The 27,673-nt window shown below is 39.3% G+C and overlaps 2 protein-coding genes, 1 long non-coding RNA gene and 1 pseudogene across 3 annotated transcripts; 2 read left to right on the top strand and 2 right to left on the bottom strand.

The window, feature by feature from the left end:
- The first annotated feature begins 518 nt into the window (after window positions 1-518).
- Window positions 519-2,713, top strand: LOC121754945 (bifunctional epoxide hydrolase 2-like). The gene is made up of 5 exons (XM_042150228.1): window positions 519-675; window positions 787-998; window positions 1,165-1,335; window positions 1,432-1,667; window positions 2,291-2,713. Exons 1-5 carry the CDS (start codon window positions 606-608, stop codon window positions 2,544-2,546), a joined length of 945 nt encoding a protein of 314 aa, XP_042006162.1. The 5' UTR covers window positions 519-605; the 3' UTR covers window positions 2,547-2,713.
- A 251-nt stretch (window positions 2,714-2,964) lies between these two features.
- LOC121754944 lies at window positions 2,965-8,133 on the bottom strand (annotated as a pseudogene).
- Window positions 8,134-9,030: 897 nt separating this feature from the next.
- LOC121754163 lies at window positions 9,031-10,058 on the top strand. Its single transcript, XM_042149511.1, has one exon. It carries the CDS (start codon window positions 9,052-9,054, stop codon window positions 9,871-9,873), a length of 822 nt encoding a protein of 273 aa, XP_042005445.1. The 5' UTR covers window positions 9,031-9,051; the 3' UTR covers window positions 9,874-10,058.
- Window positions 10,059-26,137: 16,079 nt separating this feature from the next.
- On the bottom strand, window positions 26,138-26,542 carry LOC121755408. The gene is made up of 3 exons (XR_006040722.1): window positions 26,418-26,542; window positions 26,233-26,301; window positions 26,138-26,156 (listed from the first exon to the last, which is right to left on the bottom strand). It is a non-coding gene; the product is annotated as an uncharacterized LOC121755408 (long non-coding RNA).
- Window positions 26,543-27,673: the final 1,131 nt, after the last annotated feature.

The following is a 27,673-nucleotide window of genomic DNA, read 5'->3' on the forward strand; positions in this document are numbered from 1 at the left end:
AATCAGAAATTGATATATACATCAAACAAAATGTGAACAAGAATAATCCTTGGAGGTATATGTTCACCATATAAATTCTAATTGCTCGACAATGAAGCACATCTTAGTTGATAATTGATAGCAGTACATGTTAACTTTAAAAATTATCGTTATTTTATATGAATTGTTGTGCAAGAGCCCTTTGTCATCACAACATACCCTGATTGGTAAGAAATTTCCATCACAACCACAGGGTTCACGTCAGTATTTCTTTTTCCTTTTTTTCTATATATGTCATAAATTACATTATTATAAACTTTAAAAATAATGTGAAGATCAAAATTTATTTGATTTTTTTCCCTTTAACTTTAAAGAAGGAACAAAACTAGTAAATTAGACTTTGATCATTGTGTTATTTATACAATAGATGATTTGATCACAATTTATGAGATACTACCCCTAACATGAATTACGCGACAGCGGTAACCCTATCATGAATTATAATATATTAATTAAAAATATAACATACACATCAAATCCATATAAAAAATTATGAATGTTTTTCTATATGAATCAACCTCACTTGAGTTAAAAAATCACTACTTCACCAAATCCTCACCTCTTCAATGGAAAACATAAAGCACTGCTTTGTAAATGTTAGAGGCCTCAACCTTCATTATGCAGAAATTGGAACAGGTTTCAGTTTCATAATTCTTTTAATTCATTTTCAACAATATATATGTCAATTGTGATGAATTTAATACATTTCAAATTACTCTAATTTTTTGAAAAATGTCCATTAATTAGGTCCTATAGTAGTATTCCTGCATGGTTTTCCAGAGATTTGGTATTCATGGAGGCATCAGATGACAGCTGTTTCCGGCGCCGGATTCCGGGCGATAGCGCCGGATTTCCGGGGCTATGGCCTGTCTCAACCCGCGCCGGAACCCGAGAAAACAACTTTTAAGGATATGGTTGATGACCTGGTGGTGATGCTGGACCTTCTTGAGATCAATAAGGTAAAATGTTTGAGTGATTAGCAAATCGAATCGCTAAGATTACACTGTGTCTCACGATTATCTATCTCACCCGGACCCATGTGACTAATTTAATTCAGGAAAAAGTCTAATATTAATTTATCTCTTATTATATCTCACTATTATCTTGTCTGGCGTGATATTTCAGGTTGTACTTGTAGGGAAAGACTTTGGTGCCAAGGTAGTTTACCATTTTGCCCTCGTCCACCCTAAAAGAGTGGCTGCAGTTGCTACACTAGGTGTCCCCTTCGTCGTCCCACCCGACCCTCACGCGTTCCGAGCTTCTCACCCGAAAGGATTCTACGTCATGAGATTCCGGGCAAATTCCACAACCCTTCACTTAAACCTCTATTCAAGGATTTGAATTGAATCAAATGATTTTGATAAAAAAAAAACTTAATGTGAAAATGAGCAGGAAGTAGGGAGAGCTGAGAAAGATTTTGCACGATTCGACGTGAAAACGGTGATCAAGAAGATCTACATAATGTTCACAGCAAGTGAGCTCCAGGTGGCCTCTGAGGATCAAGAAATCATGGATTTGGTGGATGCATCGTCCCCGTTGCCCGCCTGGTTTACCGAGGAAGATCTTCAGGTGTACGCGGAGTTATACGAGAAATCCGGCTTCGAGACAGCACTCCAGATTCCATACAGGTAGGTTCACAAGAAAATGGTTGGATGTTTTATTTGATAAATGTCATAGTTGGGAAATGAAACAATCAAATATAATTTACATCAGTATAAATAGAGAACTGAAATCATTATTTAAGTATCAGATGTTCCACTTATCATTAATTAGTTTTGAAATGGAATTGCACGAACTTCACACGTGGTATCAGACCGGATCGCTAACTTGGACTTAAACAAAAAATAACTAGCCCAATAGTATCACTCGTCTAAAAAAGTCCAACCTCTCCAACCACGGCCTAAAAGTACCACCTCCGTCTATAACTAATAGCCTCCTTTTTCATTTTGATCGTCCACGAAAATTAATATCTTTCTATTTTTGGTGATATAGTCCATCGCTTTCCCTTGTTCTCTCATGTTTATCAACTTTCAACTAATTCTACTCCAATATTTTTTTACTAATTTTATATTAAAATTCGGGTCGCCAGCAACAAATACTATTGGTAGTGGATGATAACCGACCTAGTGATATATTTTGGACTAAAAAGTCCAGCCCCTCCAAGCTTCACTCTAGGTTTAAGGGACGGTGTTGGAAATGAAACGAACATATCAGTTACGTCTCGTATTTCACCTTCGTGGCGTTTGTGCAGGAAATGGTTGGAAGGGTATGGAGTTGATGAGCTGAAAATTGAAGCCCCAGGGCTGTTGATTATGGGAGAAAAGGATTATGCCTTGAAATTTGCAGGATTTGATGATTACATCACAAGTGGAATGGTGAAGAAAAATGTTCCAGATTTGGAGATTGTTTTCATACCTCAAGGAAATCATTTTGTTCAAGAACAGCTGCCTAATGAAGTTAACAGCATCCTTATAAAATTCCTCAACAAGCATGCATCAACCTACTAAAAGAAAATTTGTTTTCAATCATTATATATAGGATGTAATAATTTGATGTTTTCGTTTCGTTTACGCCTTCTTCTTCGTGAAAGTGTGTTTGGTATCGTCATGAAATTGGAATTGCGCTGTAATTGCAATTTTAATTTTAGTTTGTAATATTATAATTCCTTATGCAATTATAGTCGACGAAGCTGCAAAAGTCACAGTCTAACTTGAAATTGTCATCTTAAGTGGCAATAACTTTTTTGCCATTTCTTGATAGCTTTCAATGACCAAAATTCAAAATTAAAGGTTCCAGAATAACATGGATTTGGTAGACGAATCTGCCCCGTCTCCCGCCTGATTATACGGAGATCTCCAAGTATACTGAGAATTTTACGAGAAATCCGGTTTCGAGTCAGCACTCCAGGTTTCCATGCAGGTAAAACAATGGCACGGTCCGGATTTTCTCCACCGTGTTTATTCGTATTACATCTCGTGTTTCACTTTTGCGTCTTCAATGCATGGCAGCTGGTAATGGGAGAAGATGATAATGGCTTGAAATGTGCAGGATTTGATCATCACATCAGAAGGTGAATGGTGAAGAAGACCTATGTTCCTGATTTGGAGATCACCTTCTTACTTGAAGAACAGTTACCTGATCAAGTCAACAACCTTTATATCGTATTCATCAATAAGCATGCAACAATCCAGTAAAATAAATTTGTTTCTAACCATTGCAGGATGTAATAATTTGATGTTTCATTTCGTTTCTGTGTTCCTCAATGAGGGAGCGTTGCGTATTATGTGTGCAATGTTGTGTTTGTGTGTGCTATGCGTCTACATGTGCAGTGTATGTATTGTGTGAAGGTATTAAACGCGCGTGAAGGTATTAATTGATAAATCAATGGTGGTATGCAAGTAATGCAACAATATTTCATTCTTCAATGTAGGAACTAATAAATTTGACAAGACAAAGAAAGAGCACCTTATTGCCATTGTACAGGACTGCATCGTTGATTGAGAATCGTATCCGTGGCTACGACTATCCGCCCCCCCTCTTTTGTCCCTTGGCTATCAGAACATCCTTGGTGAGTAGCCGTGGAGAAATTGACATGGACATGAGTTCTTGAAGTAGAAGCTTGCATGCATAAGGGATATTTATTTGTTAAAACATGAGTAGAGCCTTCTTGTTGTTGTTAGCCAATGACAAAAATCATTTTTTTACATCGGTGTAAAGAGACAATTAACTGAAACCATTATATATGTCTCATGAGCTCTATTCAACTGTAGGCTAAAACTTTAACTGGCACAACTGTTTTTTGGTCGAAAAGGAAAAATGATTGACCTAGCAGTATATATGGACTTCAAATTTGGTCCAGTCTCACAAAATGTTCATCAAACTCAATCAGGAGAAAAAAAAATCAAACCCCTCCAAGTGCACCTTAAAGGATTTGAAGAAGGGTGTTGGCAAATAAAACGAACAGATGTATCATATCGGTGTAAAAAGAGAACTGTATATTTTACCTGAACAATGTTCGTTTTGTTCTTGCATCCTCTGCACTCGAAGCTAAGTTTCTTCAAATTAGCAATGGCGATGAGCCCACACCTCTCGCACACGTGCACCTTATACGCATCGCTCTGATCAAACAGCCTCTCCTTGAGGAAGTGCGCGGCTCCATGAGCAATCATGCAGTCACGCTCCATCTCCCCGAACCTCAAGCCGCCATCCCTCGACCTCCCCTCCGCCGGCTGAAGGGGGTTTAGGGTTCACAAGGGTGGCGTCGCCTTCCTTGCCCATGTGAGCCGCCACCTTACCCATGATGCACTCGATGAGCTGACCAATCGTCATACGGGAAGGGATAGCATGAGGGTTCACAATTATGTCGGGAGTGATCCCTTCGATCGTCCATGGCATGTCTTCTTGTGTATAGGTCATCCCAATTGTTCCCTTCTGGCCATGTCTGCTGCTGAACTTGTCTCCGATCTGTGGAATTCGAACTGATCGCATCCGTATTTTCACAAATCTCAGTCCATCGGCGTTTGTCGTCAGCAAAACCTAATGAGATATGATAAGAGAGAGAGAATGTATATATTGCTAGTAGAAATGAAGAACAAAGATGTTACCTGATCAACAATTCTGGTTTCACTATGGCGTAGGCTAGTGCTGTGATCCTTGCTGGTGAATCTTGCTGATTTCCCTTGAGCTTCTTCTTGTGTAACTCGTGTTGTCTTGCCGATGATCCCGTCGTCGCCAGAGACTCTAGTTCCCTGGTACGAACACAAATTAGGCGCGATATATGCCTCGAAAAAGTCATTGTTGTTCAAATGGAGTGTTCTCTTTGGTTGCGATATTTGCCTTGAATAAGTCGTTGTTGTTAGAAATATACGATGATGTGGCAGTCGATTTTCATATGTTTAAAATGGCTCATTATATTATCGTGTATTCCTCCGTAAAAATTCTATCCAATCATATGGAAAGTGTAAAAATGAGAGAAAATAATATTCTATTAAAAATATGTCATTTTGAATGGGACAGTACTCAATGGTATTTTATAGAAACTAAAACATCATTTTCCGGCGCACCAGAATATCTACATGTGACACCAAAGGCTGCCTTTGATTTCAGATGAAAAAAAAATGTCTGAAGTGTTGGATTTTGTACTGTCTCATTTGTTGAAGCATACCTGATTACGTGAAGGGAAGACCAACTGAACCTGACGAAGTTCCATCTCAAAACCAACTAATGATAATGGCAGCGTCTCATTAGATATTTAAGTTGATCTCTTTATATTTCACATTTTCAATGGAGAATTTTGCATTTTCAATATTGGACAACTCACGTATGAATATCTTATTAGAAGGAGTGAGAATTTAAAGTCATACTCACAGGAGGTGCAAAGCCATCATCATCTAGTTTCTCATAAGAACCATGCCTCATTCCCTGATAAAAAACCATTGCAACAGTTGCTTTTTCTTCAAAAATGACTGATCAAACCAAAAACACTCATATAAACTGAAACTAACTAACTAACTAACCATGGTGCTATCCCTATTCGGACGCCCGAAATCCTCCTTCACTAGCGTCCCCTTCTTCTTCTCTTCGTCTCTACCCGGAGAAAAAAATAATGCAGTAGACATCATCCACGAAACAAAGAAAACGGAGAAAGAAAACCAGGCTTACCTATACGAACGGAAGAAGAGAGAACGAAAGAATCCTCAATCTATAGAGGACTGGTTCATGATCACAGAATCTTCCTGGTTATAGCCAGAGAAGCACGCGATGGAAACAATTGCATTCTTGTTCGAACATAAGGACAGAGAAAGAGAAAAAGTAGATATATGTCACGATTACTTATATAAGAAACAGAAAAAAAAAAGGATTAGAAAATTACACATTCTTATCTTACAATGCCTGCTGGGAGCTGCCTGAAGTGGAGATGCTCCATTGCGCGCGTCGTTACAAGAGGCTTCTGCGGGTAGTAAAGCACGTATGCCAGAGTATCCTGCACAAACACACGAAAACACAACAAATATGCGGATTCAGAGATGATCTTTTTTTACTTCACATTTTCGTATTTTGTTAATATCATAACTGCGACAACACATATGGCTCGAGCATGGTGCTTGCTCTGATACCATATTATATCTTCGTATTTAAGTTGATATCTTTGTAGTTCACATAAAATTTATGTAAAACAACTCATATGTGAATATCTGAACGCGAAGATAAAAAGGAGTGGAAATGGTCTTACCATTCTTAGCTGGTAATTGGTGACATAGATTCCCATTGCTTGTTTCCCCATTGCAAACTGATAAGTGTTATGAGGCGACTACCATTGAAGAAGAGACGAATGAGCTCGACTCGAATCAAGTAGAGGAAAAAAAACAAGAGCTACGCAAGCAAACCTGGTTGTGGTCAGGAAATGGTATGATTGAAGCGCAGACGCCTAATATCAACGAAGGGTGGATCTCACAGTGCGTGTACGTCTCCGAATATGCATCATCTGGATTTCGCCTTGACCGTATAAGATCCTACCAGACTCATCAAACGGTCATATTTCTTGCGTATCACTCTCGTTGATCATTTTTCATCATTTTTTTTTATCGAAGGCTACTTACATTCACGGTCATTGATATCATCGTCGTCTCCTCTTCTTCCGTGTCAACATACTCAATGAATCCTTTCCTAATGAGATCGTTCCATCCATACTCCTCAGGACTTTCCTGCGTGTGAAAGGTTGCAGTATCAGTCGAAACAGGTCGCCACAGAACACATTTTTTTATCATGACAAAAAAACACACTCTTTGCTGCAGGGCAAGAATGTCACTCTTCTTTATATGCAGCCTTTGCTTATCGACGATGAACAAGGGACGGCTGCAGCGGCCGTAGTCTGTGTACAGACGAAGCTCCTTGAGGTGTATGTCTCGTACGATTCCAACTTCCGTGTTCACATCAACCTGCAACGAGCGAAATTTCCATCTCAAACTACATGGAAAAAACGAAGAAGAAACGAGAAATTGTAGAGCTGAAACCTGTCTCCTAAGCTGCCGGAGAGTCTTCACCAACAGCTCCGGGTTGCGGTGAATGCCAACCCAACAGCCATTCACAAATGTTTTTGTGGCCTGAGGAATCACTGCTGGTGATATTTCCTTCACCACGAAAAAATGAAATTATGTCACACAATGATATATATTAACACAAACTAATGCAATTTTGAAACTTTATACTACTACATGAATTTGCTCACCTCAAAATTCTCAGTGCCCATTCATCCAAAAACTCGAGAATCAGATTAGCTGTTGAGCCGACGGTTATGTAGACCATAAGTGCAAGGTTCTTGACAAGCCCACATGCCTAAATTCACACAATTTCTCAACAAATCATGTCAATGAACTCACAACTACGGAAACAGTACTCAATCGTTAAATTTTTTGCATTACTTGTCCTTCAGGTGTTTCTGCAGGGCACATCATCCCCCAATGCGAGTTATGCAGCTGGCGCGGCTTCGCCAGTTCGCCTACACGAATCATGAAATACAAACCAAACTGAAGAACTCGTCGCAAATGACTAAAGAGACTCACTGTCACAATACAGACCAAACTGGAGAACGCATCCCAACACAGACTAGCATATTTCACATCTGATGTGCGACATTGGAGTCTATAATATATGCTTACCCTCGCAGCCAATAGGTGAGTTCAGTCGTCTCAGATGGGAAAGTGTTGAGGCAAATGTCAAGCGATTGAGCACCTGGATATGCAAGAATCGATGTGGAAATCGGAATCAAAGATTCTTGTTCCGAAAAGAAAGAAAAAGATGAGAAGATTTATAGTAAGCTTTCTTGTGCTCGTGTCCATCTCCAATTCCAACGTGTGGAAGCATCTCCCGTTGGAGAATTTCTCTAGCATACCTTTTCAAGAAACAGGATTAATAACATATACAGTTGTAAAAATTTATGCATAAAACAAAATTTGATTTGATGCATAATTCTCTTCTCTTTTGTAACACCGACAGTGGATCCTCTCTTTCCTATATAATCAAGCGCAACCTACAAAAAAACGCGCTTCAACGCTACAAATGGATTTACGAAGAGGCTTAAGCCCCTGTAAAGCCTATTTTTTCATTTTTTTTCTCGTTTATAGAGTTTTCAAATGAATCTGAATCACTTAAAAACATTTTTTTAGTGATTTTGGAAAATCGTAACAGAATTTTGAGGCAGAGATGGCGAAATGTTGGCTTTAATTCTCAATCTGTTTATTAGAGTGAAGACTATATTTTAGATTTTTAGCATGCATGAAAATATACTTTTTTCACTTTTTATTTTTTAATTTTTTATGTTCCAAATTCTATTTGTGAAATGTGACCCTTTATATTCTAAATTACTCCCTCCATTGTTACCAAAAAAATGGTCTATAATTTTCTCAAGAGATACCGAACACTTTCCGACCAAATTCTGATCAGCGGACGATAAGAATATCAGTACCGTGCAAAATTTCTGGAAAATGTCGAAAAATTTAAGGGCATAGCGAACGCTTTCCGAGCACTCTGAAATGTTATTGGTAATTTTGGTGTTAAAACTATATGAGAAGCCTTTTTAGATATTATCAGCACTTAGGTGCTCGAAATTGTTTTTAACTATATTTCTAAAATTTTAGTAGAATTTTTCTGAGTGTTTGGCATTTGAAATTATGTTTTGTTTTTTAATTTAATTTAGTAGAATTTTTCGAACATTTTTGGGCAAAATCTTGTACGTAATTGCTTTTTACTTCTCTCCATCTATAAAAATTAGACTTATGGAATGTTACTTTTTTTAATAAAAGTTGCTCATCCACTGTATATAGAAAGAAAAAACTACTAATACATTATTAATGACTAATAAATATAATATGAATAGAAAAAAAATGAATATGACGATAGTATTAATAATGATTAATAAATTACTCTACAAATTTAATCACAATTTGGAGGGAAAATCCTCTCTCAAAATGATTTGGTTTTGGCGCGGTTACTGAAGCCGCTCCATTTCCATCAATGGCGCCAATTTTCCCGCCACAAATCCCTAAACCGCGCCCCTACAAAAGTCGCGCCTCTTCCCTCACACACACACACACTCACACACTCAAATCAATCGAGCAGAAACAACGCCTTCGATCAGATCTCCACACACTGACACAACAATCCGCCGCAGAAATGGTTGTGCCACTAGGTCCAGGGAAGTTCTACGGCAGCAGCCTGCCGCGCCCGCGCTTCTACACCGACGTCAAGCTCAACTCCGAGAGGGTCGATCCGCCGCCCTCCGTCACCGATCCGCTCATGTCGTGGGCGCAGGAGGCCCACTGGTCCATGGGCGGCCTCAACGTCAAGCGCCACCGCCTCCAGGGGCGGATTGAGGGCAGCGTCGAGAAGCTCCGGGCGCAGAAGGAGCAGATCTTCAAGCGCACTCCGATTCCGAAGAAATCTGCCGCGAAATTGACCGCGGAAGAGGAGATCCACGTCGAGATCGGTAGATCCCCCTCCCCGCCGCGCGCTCCGGTGGCGATTAAGCGGCGGCGAGTGGTCGGATTGATGGATGAGGATGAGGAGGAGGAGGAGGTTGTGGCGGTGAAGAGAGGTGCGGTGAGGAAATTGGGGGATGATTTCGAGAGGGTGGCGAGGGAGAGCGTGATGGCGAGCAGCTCCGGTGGAGAAATTGGGGGTGGCGCTGCGGCGAGGACGAGGAGTAGGGTGAATTTGAGCGGTGGTGGAGAGGGGGAGAAGAGGAAATTGGTTAAGGGAGGGAGGAAGATTGGGGGAGCGGTGGTGGCTGCTGCTGCCGGAATTAGAAGCTCGCCACGGTTGTCGAAGATGCGTTGATTGGGTTTGGAGTGAAGGTGTTTGATGATTTGTCTCAGTGGAATTAGGATTAGATTTTTTTCCTTTTTTATTTCTTATTTAATGAATTTCGAGTGTTTAGATCTGCAATTAGTATCTGTAATCTAACTTGGCTCTTTGTTTACTGGATTGAGAAATAGAAAATTGAAAACGACGGTTTTGATTTATAAATTTTGCTAAGAATTTGCAGGTTGGGTCGTAAATCACATGTCATTATATTTATATTCAACTTCAGAAACTTTTATGCAGTTGAGCATGTGATCATATGATAAATATTTGAAGTAACCATATAAATTTTTTTCTCCAAAATTTACTATTAAACCCACCATTCATGATAATAAACAACGAAATTTTATATCTACATCTCAATTTAATTAACTTTAATTGTTTTTATGACAATTTATCAATTTTTATTCGTAGTACTTTCTAAAACATAGCTAATTCGTGAATTAGTTTTTTATGGAAGGAAGTTAATTAGTTTGATTTGGTGTAATGACATGACATTGTATCTTGTAAGTGCTAACTAGAAATTAGTTCCAATGCCCACAATAGTTGTATGAAATTCAGCACATTCTTTTTAAGACCTCTAACCGAATCAATTATTAATAGGCGTAAAGGATAAATATATATGTATGTTATGGATGTATTAGGGTCTTCACAACTCTTGAATCCTTGGATTACATGGTTGTGATAAGATTATTAAACTAGCTACATTATTATATTGAGATGTTACATTATTAGTCAAGCAACATTATTAGACTAATAATTTACATTATTAGACTTACATGTTATTAGATAACTTGTGGTATTAATCTAATCATTAAATTACCCAATGAAAATGTTTTATTTTTTAACAATATTTACCATATGAATATTAATATTGGATCATATGTTGCTAATTAATGATCAAATATTGTTTTCTATTGCGGGATTATCGTGCATTTTTTGGATTGTGGAATGGTGAGGGTGACAATATAAGAATATATTTTGTTGACCAAATTATTGGATTGTGGAATGGTGCAAAATTTGATGGACTCTGTCAAGCTTGTAAAAAATGTTTTCGTAATTGGCGGACTTTATAGTGATCAAAGTTAATAAAAATATAAGATACTACTCCATTTCTTTATAACTCTATGAATATAGGTCAAAATCAATGAATAAATTGGTCACGTTCTTCTCTCGCGCGCTCATTCCAATTTCACTATGTGAAACACCAATTTGGCTTTTCTCAATCTAAAATCCTATCGATTGGTGCTTTCATCTCATAAGGTACTCCTCATGCTCGTCGATTCCGTGATAGGTTTTGAGATTAAAACACCAATTGATAAGGAATTTTGATGAGAGAGATAAAGGACTGTGTCTAGCTAGTGAGATGTGAGAGATATGAGACAGGAGACGATATCCATCTAAAATCATTGTCAACTAGTGCTTTCATCTCAAAGTTATGGTATTTTCTTGTGTCTTTCGATTCTCCAATAGCTTTCAAGATGAAAACACCAATTGATAAGGAATTTTGACGAGAAAGATTAAGAACCATGTGTGGTGGCACGTGTGAGTATGTGAGAGAGGTGAGGTAGGAAAAGATAAATTGAATTACTAAATGAAATAATAATGTTAATTTTTGCTAGGGATTCCACCCATATTTATAGAACTACAAAGAAATAGTATCAGATAGTAGTACTATTATTAAAGAAATCAAATCAAATCAGATTCGATTCTAAATAAACCAGCTACATTAGAAATCTGATTAGCAAAGTGGTTGAGAAAAAATCTACACATTTATGTATAGTAATAATAGCATAAAAATAGGTTACCTAAATGTTTGACTACATATCACGATACGATTTTAGGCTGTATTTAATTTACTTGATTGTTTTATAAAAAAAAGGAGCTTATTTATTGCCTATATAAATCAGTATGTCTATTATAAAAATTCACATGAGTTGCTTTTCTCAATATTTAATTTTGCGAAAAAACCTTCATATATATCCAACATAAACACTATTTAAAAACACTATACTGTTCGAATAAATTCAAAAATAAAAATAAAAATAAAAATTGAGCAATCATAATCTCAATAATTCTCCATTAACCAGCAAATGCAGTTCAGAAAATATTGTTGGCTAGTCTTGTGGATTAGAAGAAAGACAATTTTATTTTGTATTTTTGTTATATACTCCTATTTCTATCCACTTTGTGATGTAATAGATAACTTATCAATGTTCTATATTTTTCTTTTGTCACAATTGTCACAATTCTCAAATATCAGATACATGAATCTTTTCTCAACAACAATTATATTATTGTTACTCTAAAATAATACTTTTATATAATCAAGATGAAATAAATAAATCAGAAAATATAAGGGCATCAACAATGAGATTTGGGGCAGGCACATAATTTTTGTTTGATAGAAGCTATGAGTAATGTATAGACAATAGTAGAGTAGGAAAAAAACCTAAAAATAATAATACGAATAAAACGTTGATAACAATTCGGGCTTTTCATTCTTCTCTTCTTACTATCATTTTAGTTTTTCCTAGCTCGACCTCAACCTCTGAATCCGATGGTTTGGACTCAACCCCGTCATAGTAATAGGAGTTCAGCTTAGTGACAACACTTTCAACTAATTTTCACATTTAAAAGTATACGAAACACATGGTAAAAGCTCAAGTCTCTCGTCGTTTTTTCAAATATCAACTATTGAATGAGACAATAGGACAGTCTTTAGTGTGTTGGTTTCTCGGATTACAAAGATAACTACCGGGCGTAATACAACCCAAAAGAAAGGAAAGGAAGAACTGAACTTAAAAATACAACGTATAATCGAAACTACTAAACCAGTGTGATTAGCCGAGTCGAGGAGGCCTCTTCCCGCAAGACGAGATACGCCCCGGTAGTGCTCTTCGGTTTGGCGTGTCGTCCCCAAAGGTAAAACGGCTACGTCTCTATTGATGCAGCACCGCAATCAACAGAGCTCCGGCGAACTGGATGGAGGAGAGGGCAGAGCTTCGACAGAAAAAACTATGCAGGGAGAGGGAGAGAGCTTATGATGCAGAATGCTTTTTGAATTGTGTAGTGATGCATGGAATGGCTGGCCTATTTATAGGCTCAGTCCACTGCAGGGGGTCAACAGCCATGATGGCTGTCATCATGGCAATTCGTAACCGACGTCGGTTACAGACGTGTGGCAGGAGTGTGCCATCCGTGTGTGGAGCGTGTGGATTTCTCACGTGGCAACCGTGACTGTGCCTCGCTTGACGACGTGTCAAGCCACTTGGATTGCTGACTCGGCGGTGGTCCAAAAAGAATAGTTTGGGCCAAGCACCAAGCCCAAAGACCACCCAAAGACCAATTGCCAAGATCCAAGTCCAAGTCCAAGTCCAAGTCCAAGATCAAGATCGAGATCGAGATCGGGATCGAGATCGGGATCGGGCTCGGGCCCGGGCCCGAGGCCCGAGGCCCGAGGCCCGCGGCCCGCGCCCGCGACCACGAGCACGAGCACGAGCACGTGCACGGGCACGGGCACGGGCTCGGGCTCGGGCGGGCGGGCGGCGGCGGCGCGCGCGTGTGCCCGCGTGTGGGCTCTTTCACCCATCTTGGTCCACTATAATTATTAAGTAACATAAAGTCACTTAATTTATACACATTAAAGATGTGTTAATCCTCCAATGTGGGATAATTAACACTAGTTAATTATTCCCTAAGCTCCATCTCCAAGCTTTAATTAAAAGCTAATTATGCCCAACTTTAATCCACTATTTCTCACTCACCGGAAATCGGATTTGAGAAAGTGAATATACTACATTTACCTACGTAAAATGTAGATCGACGCTATGTCATTTAATTTCACAAAATTAAATGTCTCGTCACATTTATTATTTGGTCAAAATCCATTGACCGGGCATATTTAATCCATGATTATATGTTACTCGACGTTCACTTGAGCAAAAACAAAGGCGAGCCCGTTGCACAAGAAGAGTATGCACGGGTCATCGGGTGCATTATGTACTTGACTAATTGCACTCGACCTGACATTGCTTGTGCCGTGAACAAGTTAAGTCGTTACACGAGCAATCCAAGCAAAGAGCATTGGAGAGCTCTTGTGAGGGTTTTGAGATATTTAAAACACACTCAAAATCTTGGGCTACACTTCTCGAGATACCCCCCGGTGCTTGAAGGGTACTGTGATGCCAATTGGATATCCGATAATAGAGACTCACTTTCAACAAGTGGATATGTCTTTACTATTGGGGGTGGTGCTGTATCGTGGAAATCCACAAAACAGACCTGTATAGCCCGATCAACAATGGAATCGGAGTTCATTGCCTTGGATAAGGCTGGTGAGGAAGCCGAGTGGCTTAAGAACTTCCTTGAAGACATTCCATGTTGGTCTAAGCCAGTGCCACCAGTGCTGATTCACTGCGATAGCCAAGCGGCTATTGGAAGGGCAAACAATGGTTTCTATAACGGTAAGTCTCGACATATACGTCGACGACATAACACCGTGAGACATTTGATCACAACAGGGGTGATTACAATTGACTATGTGAAGTCAATAGATAATCTAGCGGATCCGCTAACCAAAGGGTTAAACCGTGATCAAATGAATAAGTTGCTAGAGGGAATGGGTTTGAAATCCACAAACTAAAGAATTGTCATAGTGGTAACCCAACCATGATGACTGGAGATCCCAAGAACTTGGTTCAAAGGGACAACTAAGCTATGAGAGTTCATGGAAAAACACTCAAACTATATCTATTCCCTAGAGAGCAATAGAGTGTTGGAGAACTTGCCTCGTGGTAAAGGCTAAGTCTATGACTTTTAATGGTTCTTAAGGATCTCAAAGAGATGGAATTCTCAAAGAGACCAAGTATGGCAAGGTACTTGACTAAGAATCACCTACGTAAGTGCGAAGTGTGGTCGCTTCATAAAAAACGCACTTATGAATCCAAAGTGGTGTCCAAGACCGCAATGGACACAAAACGTGAGAACGGATGAGGTTGAGGTGTTTAAGTGTTAACACCATTGTCTCGGTGCACGCCGTGGGGGATTAGTTCAAAGCATCGCGCTACTAAGCCGCCTGTGTATCCGATGGTGTCGACTATGGAGGGTTCAAAGTCAACAACTACCTATCCTTATGCTTATATACCTCGCGAGGGTTGAGCTTGTGTCTGCATGCATATGCATTCGGCTATTTCCACTCATGTGGGGGATTGTAAAAAATCATGGATTAAATATGCCCGGTCAATGGATTTTGACCAAATAATAAATGTGACGAGACATTTAATTTTGTGAAATTAAATGACATAGCGTCGATCTACATTTTACGTAGGTAAATGTAGTATATTCACTTTCTCAAATCCGATTTCCGGTGAGTGAGAAATAGTGGATTAAAGTTGGGCATAATTAGCTTTTAATTAAAGCTTGGAGATGGAGCTTAGGGAATAATTAACTAGTGTTAATTATCCCACATTGGAGGATTAACACATCTTTAATGTGTATAAATTAAGTGACTTTATGTTACTTAATAATTATAGTGGACCAAGATGGGTGAAAGAGCCCACACGCGGGCACACGCGCGCGCCGCCGCCGCCCGCCCGCCCGAGCCCGAGCCCGTGCCCGTGCCCGTGCACGTGCTCGTGCTCGTGCTCGTGGTCGCGGGCGCGGGCCTCGGGCCTCGGGCCCGGGCCCGAGCCCGATCCCGATCTCGATCCCGATCTCGATCTCGATCTTGATCTTGGACTTGGACTTGGACTTGGCAATTGGTCTTTGGGTGGTCTTTGGGCTTGGTGCTTGGCCCAAACTATTCTTTTTGGACCACCGCCGAGTCAGCAATCCAAGTGGCTTGACACGTCGTCAAGCGAGGCACAGTCACGGTTGCCACGTGAGAAATCCACACGCTCCACACACGGATGGCACACTCCTGCCACACGTCTGTAACCGACGTCGGTTACGAATTGCCATGATGACAGCCATCATGGCTGTTGACCCCCTGCAGTGGACTGAGCCTATAAATAGGCCAGCCATTCCATGCATCACTACACAATTCAAAAAGCATTCTGCATCATAAGCTCTCTCCCTCTCCCTGCATAGTTTTTTCTGTCGAAGCTCTGCCCTCTCCTCCATCCAGTTCGCCGGAGCTCTGTTGATTGCGGTGCTGCATCAATAGAGACGTAGCCGTTTTACCTTTGGGGACGACACGCCAAACCGAAGAGCACTACCGGGGCGTATCTCGTCTTGCGGGAAGAGGCCTCCTCGACTCGGCTAATCACACTGGTTTAGTAGTTTCGATTATACGTTGTATTTTTAAGTTCAGTTCTTCCTTTCCTTTCTTTTGGGTTGTATTACGCCCGGTAGTTGCAAAGATAACTACCGGGCGTAATACAACCCAAAAGAAAGGAAAGGAAGAACTGAACTTAAAAATACAACGTATAATCGAAACTACTAAACCAGTGTGATTAGCCGAGTCGAGGAGGCCTCTTCCCGCAAGACGAGATACGCCCCGGTAGTGCTCTTCGGTTTGGCGTGTCGTCCCCAAAGGTAAAACGGCTACGTCTCTATTGATGCAGCACCGCAATCAACAGAGCTCCGGCGAACTGGATGGAGGAGAGGGCAGAGCTTCGACAGAAAAAACTATGCAGGGAGAGGGAGAGAGCTTATGATGCAGAATGCTTTTTGAATTGTGTAGTGATGCATGGAATGGCTGGCCTATTTATAGGCTCAGTCCACTGCAGGGGGTCAACAGCCATGATGGCTGTCATCATGGCAATTCGTAACCGACGTCGGTTACAGACGTGTGGCAGGAGTGTGCCATCCGTGTGTGGAGCGTGTGGATTTCTCACGTGGCAACCGTGACTGTGCCTCGCTTGACGACGTGTCAAGCCACTTGGATTGCTGACTCGGCGGTGGTCCAAAAAGAATAGTTTGGGCCAAGCACCAAGCCCAAAGACCACCCAAAGACCAATTGCCAAGATCCAAGTCCAAGTCCAAGTCCAAGTCCAAGATCAAGATCGAGATCGAGATCGGGATCGAGATCGGGATCGGGCTCGGGCCCGGGCCCGAGGCCCGAGGCCCGAGGCCCGCGGCCCGCGGCCCGCGCCCGCGACCACGAGCACGAGCACGAGCACGTGCACGGGCACGGGCACGGGCTCGGGCTCGGGCGGGCGGGCGGCGGCGGCGCGCGCGTGTGCCCGCGTGTGGGCTCTTTCACCCATCTTGGTCCACTATAATTATTAAGTAACATAAAGTCACTTAATTTATACACATTAAAGATGTGTTAATCCTCCAATGTGGGATAATTAACACTAGTTAATTATTCCCTAAGCTCCATCTCCAAGCTTTAATTAAAAGCTAATTATGCCCAACTTTAATCCACTATTTCTCACTCACCGGAAATCGGATTTGAGAAAGTGAATATACTACATTTACCTACGTAAAATGTAGATCGACGCTATGTCATTTAATTTCACAAAATTAAATGTCTCGTCACATTTATTATTTGGTCAAAATCCATTGACCGGGCATATTTAATCCATGATTTTTTACAATCCCCCACATGAGTGGAAATAGCCGAATGCATATGCATGCAGACACAAGCTCAACCCTCGCGAGGTATATAAGCATAAGGATAGGTAGTTGTTGACTTTGAACCCTCCATAGTCGACACCATCGGATACACAGGCGGCTTAGTAGCGCGATGCTTTGAACTAATCCCCCACGGCGTGCACCGAGACAATGGTGTTAACACTTAAACACCTCAACCTCATCCGTTCTCACGTTTTGTGTCCATTGCGGTCTTGGACACCACTTTGGATTCATAAGTGCGTTTTTTATGAAGCGACCACACTTCGCACTTACGTAGGTGATTCTTAGTCAAGTACCTTGCCATACTTGGTCTCTTTGAGAATTCCATCTCTTTGAGATCCTTAAGAACCATTAAAAGTCATAGACTTAGCCTTTACCACGAGGCAAGTTCTCCAACACTCTATTGCTCTCTAGGGAATAGATATAGTTTGAGTGTTTTTCCATGAACTCTCATAGCTTAGTTGTCCCTTTGAACCAAGTTCTTGGGATCTCCAGTCATCATGGTTGGGTTACCACTATGACAATTCTTTAGTTTGTGGATTTCAAACCCATTCCCTCTAGCAACTTATTCATTTGATCACGGTTTAACCCTTTGGTTAGCGGATCCGCTAGATTATCTATTGACTTCACATAGTCAATTGTAATCACCCCTGTTGTGATCAAATGTCTCACGGTGTTATGTCGTCGACGTATATGTCGAGACTTACCGTTATAGAAACCATTGTTTGCCCTTCCAATAGCCGCTTGGCTATCGCAGTGAATCAGCACTGGTGGCACTGGCTTAGACCAACATGGAATGTCTTCAAGGAAGTTCTTAAGCCACTCGGCTTCCTCACCAGCCTTATCCAAGGCAATGAACTCCGATTCCATTGTTGATCGGGCTATACAGGTCTGTTTTGTGGATTTCCACGATACAGCACCACCCCCAATAGTAAAGAGATATCCACTTGTTGAAAGTGAGTCTCTATTATCGGATATCCAATTGGCATCACAGTACCCTTCAAGCACCGGGGGGTATCTCGAGAAGTGTAGCCCAAGATTTTGAGTGTGTTTTAAATATCTCAAAACCCTCACAAGAGCTCTCCAATGCTCTTTGCTTGGATTGCTCGTGTAACGACTTAACTTGTTCACGGCACAAGCAATGTCAGGTCGAGTGCAATTAGTCAAGTACATAATGCACCCGATGACCCGTGCATACTCTTCTTGTGCAACGGGCTCGCCTTTGTTTTTGCTCAAGTGAACGTCGAGTTCAATTGGAGTCTTAACCGGCGCGCCATCATAGGCTTTGAATTTATTCAATATCTTCTCAACATAATGTGATTGTGTTAAGATGATTCCATCATTCGTTCTTAAAATCTTCATTCCAAGAATTACATCGGCTAGACCCATGTCTTTCATGTCAAAGTTTCTCTTTAACATGGCCTTTGTATCGTTAATTACTTGAGTGTTGCTACCCAAGATTAACATATCATCAACGTAGAGACACACTATAACATGACCGTTATTAGTGCTCTTGATGTAGACACATTTGTCGCACTCGTTGATTTTAAACCCATTTGATAACATCACATTATCGAACTTCAAGTGCCATTGCAATGGCGCTTGTTTCAATCCATATAGGGATTTCACGAGCTTGCATACCTTTTTCTCTTGTCCAGGTACTACAAACCCTTCGGGTTGTTCCATGTAGATTTCGTCTTCTAGTTCACCATTCAGAAACGCGGTCTTTACATCCATTTGATGAATCTCGAGATTGTGCAATGCAGCAATAGCGAGAAGCACCCGGATAGATGTAATCCTTGTTACAGGTGAATAGGTATCGAAGAAGTCATGTCCTTCTTTTTGTTTAAAACCCTTTACTACTAATCGGGCTTTATACTTATCAACTGTTCCATCGGCCTTAAACTTTCTTTTAAGAACCCATTTGCATCCTAAAGGTTTAGCACCTTCGGGCAAATCAACCAACACCCATGTGTGGTTTAGCAAAATTGAATCAATTTCGCTTTGAACAGCTTCTCTCCAATGCAGCCCGTCTGGGCCAGCAAAGGCTACTTTTATCGATGTTGGTTCTTCATCCAACATGAAAGCAATGTAGTCAGGACCAAAAGTTTTTGGTGTTCTGACTCTATTACCACGTCTTAGTACTGTATCTTTTGGATCGGGCCTTGCACGCTTGCGCGATTCAGGTTCCGCATCTGTTGATTTAGAACTAGTGGCTTCTTCTTCCACTTGTTTAGAACTAGTGGCTTCTTCAATTCTTGTCTCAGAATTGGTTGATACTTTTTCCTTATCTTTGCAAGGAAAGGTATTTTCGAGAAATACAGCATTCCTCGACTCAATTGTTGTTCCTACTGTGATAGTCGATATTTCAGACTTGTGAACAACAAATCGATATGCACTACTGTTAAGTGCATATCCAATGAAGATGCAATCAACCGTCTTAGGTCCGATTGTAACTTCTTTGGGCGGAGGAACCATCACCTTTGCCAAACACCCCCACACTTTGAGGTATTTGTAGGATGGCTTCCTTCCCTTCCACAACTCATAAGGAGTAACATCTTTTCCTTTGAGAGGGATTTTATTCAAGATATAGTTTGCTGTCAAAACAGCTTCCCCCCACATGTTATGTGGTAATCCTGAACTGAGTAGCAGTGCATTCATCATCTCTTTTAGAGTTCGATTCTTGCGTTCTGCAACACCATTGGATTGTGGTGAATATGGAGCAGTTGTTTGATGAATTATACCACTTGCGTTGCATAACTCCTCAAACGGGGCTACATATTCGCCTCCTCTATCGCTTCGAATCATTTTGATTTTACAACCAAGTTGATTCTCAACTTCGTTCTTATAATTTTTGAACGCCTCTATTGCTTCATCTTTGCTTCTTAAAAGATAAATGTAGCAATATCTTGTGCAATCATCTATGAAAGTGATAAAGTACTTTTTACCACCTCTAGTTTGCAACATCTTTAAATCACATACATCCGTGTGAATTAATTCAAGGGGTTTTGTGCTTCGTTCAACCGAGTGAAACGGCAACTTAGTCATTTTTGCTTCAAGACAAATTTCACATTTATCTTGGATATCCAATTCATTAGCCTTTAGTAAATCTAAATTTACTAATCTTTTAATGGCTTTTGAATTTACATGTCCCAATCTACAATGCCACAAATTTGAAGACTCAATCAAATAAGAGGAAGTAGATGCTTTATTCTTATTGGCCAATGGCTTCGCAACACTTCGAGTTGCTACACTAAGCTTGAAAAGCCCATCGGTTACATAACCTTTTCCGATGGATTTTCCAAACTTATACAAGACAAACCTATCGGACTCAAATACAAGTTTAAACCCTTTATTAACTAGTATTGATCCTGACACTAGGTTCTTGCGGATGTCCGGGACATGCAGCACATCCTTCAAAGTGATAGTTAGGCCAGACGTCATCATGAGAATCACGTTGCCAACGCCGAGGACTTCTGACGATGCTTGATTCCCCATGTTGATCTTCCTCCCTTCAACAGCAGTGTAGGAGGCAAACTTGCTCCTGTCGGAGCAAACATGAGCAGTAGCGCCGGTGTCGATGTACCAGCCTCCCTTGTTATCAACAAGGTTAACCTCTTCAGTGACCACTGCAATGAGGTCGTTCTCATCCCAGTCCTTGAACTCCTTCTCAACGACGTGGGCTGCCGGCTTCTTCTTCTTGCTGCGGCAGTCTTTGGCAAAGTGGCCCGGTTTGCCACATTTGTAGCAGTCGCCTTCAAACTTCTTTGAAGGCTGCTTTCCCTTCCCTTTGTCGTTTGGACGGTTTGGGCGAGGGCGTTTGTTGGAGGGACCGCCCCGCTCCAACAGGTTGGCTTTGGCTTCATTTGGGGTGAAGCCCTTAGCCTTTTGATCACTTTTGCGCACGTCGGCCTCAATGCGCAACTTCACGATCAAGTCTTCAAGGGTCATCTGCTTTCGCTTGTGCTTGAGATAACTCTTGAAGTCCTTCCAACTTGGAGGGAGCTTGTCAATGATCGTGCACCTTAGGAACTTATCGGGCAAGGTCATCCCTTCAGCCACTAAGGAGTGGATGATCATTTGGAGCTCTTGGACTTGCTCCATGATGGGTACGAGAATAACCAAAATGTAATAAATACATAGAAAAATGAATTAAAGACAATGTGAAGATTTACAAAAACAAAAATGTACATATCTTGTCTCATTCTAAATGAAGAATTTACTACTCCCTAGTAAATGAAGAATTTACCGCTCTAAGATTTGAACTTTTTTCTATTGCATGCATATCAATTGGTGTTAACTTGGTGGTGTTTTCACAACATCTTGTTCTATTGAAATCTTCTATTGTAAGCCTTATATCAAGACATTCTAAAATTGAAAAATGTTTGTCTGCATGCAGCTGTAAAGGCTCTCTCCCCAAGTATTGGAAGTTGGTTCAGTGTCTTTATTAGCTCTCTTTTACAGGCTATCTTTTCTTATAAATTCTTTAACCAATAAATTTGTCCTTATAATTAACGTGGATCGAGAGGGATACTTGCAGTACATGCGATATAAATTGCAGGCTTGCACTTTGTTTAAGACACAATGCTCAATATGGACCTATATTAATTAGTTGTATTTCTCTGATTATGTCTTTAAGTAGTAGTTCAGGGTATTAGTAGTATTATCACTAATTTATATCTTAAATATATAATTTATTATTCAATAAATTACAAAGTTTGCAAATTAAAATACATTAAACATACTGATATGTATTATGCAATTTATTTAAGGTAAGCCTTAAATCCACTGTTCATAAAATTAAAATAAAAAAGCATTTTACCAAAATTACCTCATTAATCTCACTACCGCAACCCTAAATTACCAAATTGATTGCAATGCACGGGTGTATATCGTTTAGGGTTTAAATAAATGATGTACTACTATTGGTAAAAGAGTAAGAACCCTAAAAAATGTTTTATGCAAACGATGAGAAAGTGAGTAATAAGAATGCAAATAACACATCCTATTTATAGATAAAAAAACAAAGAAATATCTAGAAACTCACCAATTAGCAGCCATAAATTTACATTAAATTATTATTATGAAGAAGCAACCTTGAAACGTCTTGTGCCAAATTCTTTACAAAATGTTGTTTCAAAAGATTATTAATAATACATGGCAGTTACATATTAATAAATCAATTCTTAATAAGGCAACGGTTATAAATCTTAGTATACATTAAACATTCCATGGCTTAATTATAGAGGCCCTATGCCATTCATATTTAAATCTTGGTTGACAGAAAGAGGATAAATTCTAAGCTATTTCCATTAAATGGTTATTTAAAATATTTAATAGGAGCGTTTCTTTTTATTAAAAGTAGCTGACCGATTTAATTAGAATTCTATATAGGAATTGATTCACTTAAGTTCTAACGGTTAAATTAGAAATTACAATCGTACACTAATTTGATCAGATTTATAGGAAGATATAATTTATCAATCGTTTATGATGATTAATTAAATCAAAAATACCAAATTGATTGCAATATATATGGCCATTTTCCAGATTAGTCGACCAAATTTGAATGGCTAATTTAATTCTAATAAAAATATTATATACATACCCAATTTTCATATCAGTAATATACTATATTTGATATATTTGTCATACAATTAATTATTAATAGATGTTAATAGAGATAGAAATTATAAATTATCGAGCTTCATTTCATTGCAATATAGTGATCCTATACACTAAAAACACAAACCTCGAAACCTAAATCCTAAACCCTTAACTTTAAAATATATTCATCATGACCAACAAATGGCTCTCTATAATAAATTTCATTACATGTTTATTACAAGTTATTGATAAATTAAGGCAATTTGATTGACCCAAAATGGAAGGTAATCTAATTATTTTGCTACACTAATATGCTGTTACTATATTTATTGGCCATGAAATCTATAGTCACAATAAAAGAATTAGATGCAAAATTAAGATAATTTAATAATTTAATTAAGATAATTTTATAATTTGTTTACACCAAAAATTATGGTAATTTATTGGAAAACGTTTCTCCACATATTTTTTGGCAACAAAATCAATTGATAATATAATATGTAAAAAAAGAATTATTATAAGCAAAAATTAAAAAAAAGCTAAAATATGAACTAACACAACTCAAAGCGCAGATCAATCTTCAAAATAGGATTTAAGTGCTATTTTCATTTCACCTTCTCTCACACGACTCTTTCCAAAGTCTCTAATTCGCTTCTTCCTCATTGTTGCCTTTCACTCTCTCTCACATGAGTAATCTACGCCGCCTCCTTGACTCCATCTTCACCGACTAAGTTATGCTAGGTTGTAGGTCTTCGAAGAAGATGAATTCCTTGGTTTCAATTTTCTTTTTCTAATAATAACAAAATATGAATAAAAAAATAATTAAACAAAAAGAGTGGATAAATAAATGATGTACTACTATTGTTGGTAAAAGAGTAAGAACCCTAAAAAATGTTTTATGCAAATGATGAGGAAGTAGAGTAATAAGAATGCAAATAACACATCCTATTTATAGATAAAAAATAAAGAAATAGCTAGAAACTCACCAATTAGCAGCCATAAATTTACATTAAATTATTATTATGAAGAAGCAACCTTGAAACGTCTTGTGCCAAATTCTTTACGTTAGCTATAACTTTTCCACTTCCACTCCCCTAAATTATTAATTTATTGTAACAACAATAAAAACAGCACACATTATAATTTCATTTAAATATTTATAATGGCAACAAAATCAATTGATAATATAATATGTAAAAAAAGAATTATTATAAACAAAAATTAAAAAAAGCTAAAATATGAACTAACACAACTCAAAGCGCAGATCAATCTTCAAAATAGGATTTAAGTGCTATTTTCATTTCACCTTCTCTCACACGACTCTTTCCAAAGTCTCCAATTCGCTTCTTCCTCATTGTTGCCTTTCACTCTCTTTCACATGAGTAATCTACGCCGCCTCCTTGACTCCATCTTCACCGACTAAGTTATGCTAGGTTGTAGGTCTTCGAAGAAGATGAATTCCTTGGTTTCAATTTTCTTTTTCTAATAATATCAAAATATGAATAAAAAATAATTAAACAAAAAGAGTGGATAAATAAATGATGTACTACTATTGTTGGTAAAAGAGTAAGAACCCTAAAAAATGTTCTCTCACATGAGTAATCTACGCCGCCTCCTTGACTCCATATTCACCGACTAAGTTATGCTAGGTTGTAGGTCTTCGAAGAAGATGAATTCCTTGGTTTCAATTTTCTTTTTCTAATAATATCAAAATATGATTAAAAAATAATTAAACAAAAAGAGTGGATAAATAAATGATGTACTACTATTGTTGGTAAAAGAGTAAGAACCCTAAAAAATGTTCTCTCACATGATTTCTTTGGTGACCTAATTTTGGTTCGGAGTTATGATTGTGGGTTGACCGAGTCAACTCCGTTGATATATGTGTTATTTCCAATATTTAAAGGTGATATTGCGCGCGAAACTTGATTCCAAGGGAAAGGATATAGTTGAGACTTAAGCGCTTTGAGGTGGGCTTTCTTTTAAATAAGGACGATGTCCTAAATGTTTTTATCGATGAAAATGAAATCGTGTTTATCATGCCTTGTTTGATTTTAACGTGCCTATCTGATATGGCTTGAAGCCATTATTATATAAATCGAATTCGGGTCCTCGTAGGGCCGCAAACCCTACTTGGATTAGTGTACACCTATGGTAGATCGTGTGCTAGCGTACGGGCTGGCCGGTCTAGTGACCTGGTTTGCGGCCGCATTCCTTGTCATGTATTGGCAGATATGGCTAACGTCTATGGGAAAATGACTGCAGTCGACTTTTACAATGAGAAATGATTTTAGTGCCTCGGGCCTTTCTAAAAGCTAAAACCCGATGGTTACTCTCGTATGGCATGATAAATAAAACTCTTTATTGAAAATGTTTTCGGCATGAGCCCATTGAGTATTATTTTTAGTACTCAGCCCTGCATGTGTTTTCCTTATGTGCAGGTTGAGCGGCGACGAGCGGTTGGCGGTGTTGAGCAAATTAAATGAAGAATTAAATATTGATATATTTTGACTACGAGTGTCGTTGTGTCTTCATACATGACGTCTAGCCACGTGGGAGAATGAGGAAAAGATGATAGAACTGTACCCTGAACTCTTTCCTTGAGGATGCCAAATTTCGGGACGAAATTTCTTTTAAGATTGGTAGGATGTAACGCCCCACTTTCTGAACCCTAATTTTCGAACCCTATGACGATTTCATTTATTTCTTTTAATGCCATAAATTAAATGACAAGTGGATTTGTTATGTGATTTCTTTGGTGACCTAATTTTGGTTCGGAGTTATGATTGTGGGTTGACCGAGTCAACTCCGTTGAATATGTGACGTGGTTATTTTTGAATAATTGATGTGGGATGAAATTATTTGTTTGTAAATAATTGATACAAGTCCAATCTAATAAAGAATAAATGGTGGGCTATACTATTTAAATAAAATTTTAAATGGGGTCTTGAGCCCAAATTAATACTCATTCAAATAATATCTCTGGCCCAATCTCATTTCCTTTTGAGCCCAATTCTCTAAAATCTTCCTTCCGACATCAGAACCCTTCTCCTCACGTTGAATCCTCCATTCTGCAAGGAAACATCCGTTTAAATTGTAAAATTCAGTCAAAGCAATTAATCCCAAATTGATTGAGCAATCAAATACCAAAATTTGCTCCCCTCCCACGTCGCAGCAATTACGTCTCCATCTCTTCACCCATTCTGGCATATCTTCCTAATTTTAGATGGCAATCAAGGTGAAATCAATCACCAAAATTTGCTCTCAGTACACGGATATATAAATCCTCCTACCCTAATCACTATCCCTCACACAAATTCGCAGCCACTCACCTCTTCACAAAAACGGCGGAGGGAGCAGTAGAAAGGGGGAAGCCAGAAACTGCAAGCTTTTGTTTCAAGCCAAGTTGTTCTTTTGAAGGTATAATCTTCTTCCCCAATTCAATTCATCAATCTATGAACTGCATAGCATGTTTCTCGCTCAATCAAATTGATAAATCCGAACAATCTAAACCAAAGATTCAAGCTGTAACTCACGAACTCAATTTAAGAACTTATCTGCGGGGTAAATCGGGATTCATCGGGGGATGAAAACGGATCTTCCGATCTGGACGGTGCGACCAACTTCAGCGGCGGCACCACGGAGAGCTGACGACAACCATCGCGAATCGGGTGTCATCCGGCTGAGCCCTGCGACGACGATGTCGCGGTGTTGGGTCTGCGGCGGCACCGATTCTGGTACCACGACGAATTGGAGAAAATGGTGTATCAAATTTAGTGAATTTTTTCGGGTGAGTTCTGTTTTGGGGAGGAAAGAGATTTGAGGGAGAAAGAAAGAACGACGAGTTCTGGAAAGGGAGTTCTGCCCTTTTTATTTTAATATAGTTTTGATATATGTTTTAAAATGGAATTTGGGGAAGCATACGTGTATTTTGAAAAGAAAGGAGTATTTTGACTTTTATATGTTTTACCTCTTTAATTTTTGGTGATTAAGCTAAAAGTGGGAATGGGTGTGTGCGTATGGGCTGGAGTATTTAAAATTTCTTTCTTACTTCCTCTTCCTCTTCCTCTTGGCCACTTAATTTAGTTGGTTTAGACTTGTTTTAATATAATTTGTTGAGACGCGAGCGGGCGAAATTAATTGAAAAGATCAAGATTTAATTGGAAAGAATTCATAATCATACCGGTAGAATAATTGAAGCTTTAGGATGCATGCATCTTAGCTTTTGCTTGACCTCTCATGTTGATATATGTGCTATTTCCAATATTTAAAGGTGATATTGCGCGCGAAACTTGATTCCAAGGGAAAGGATATAGTTGAGACTTAAGCACTTTGAGGTGGGCTTTCTTTTAAATAAGGACGATGTCCTAAATGTTTTTATCGATGAAAATGAAATCGTGTTTATCATGCCTTGTTTGATTTTAACGTGCCTATCTGATATGGCTTGAAGCCATTATTATATAAATCGAATTCGGGTCCTCGTAGGGCCGCAAACCCTACTTGGATTAGTGTACACCTATGGTAGATCGTGTGCTAGCGTACGGGCTGGCCGGTCTAGTGACCTGGTTTGCGGCCGCATTCCTTGTCA

This window comes from Salvia splendens, chromosome 11, assembly GCF_004379255.2.
Source record: "Salvia splendens isolate huo1 chromosome 11, SspV2, whole genome shotgun sequence".
Taxonomy (NCBI): Eukaryota; Viridiplantae; Streptophyta; class Magnoliopsida; order Lamiales; family Lamiaceae; genus Salvia; species Salvia splendens.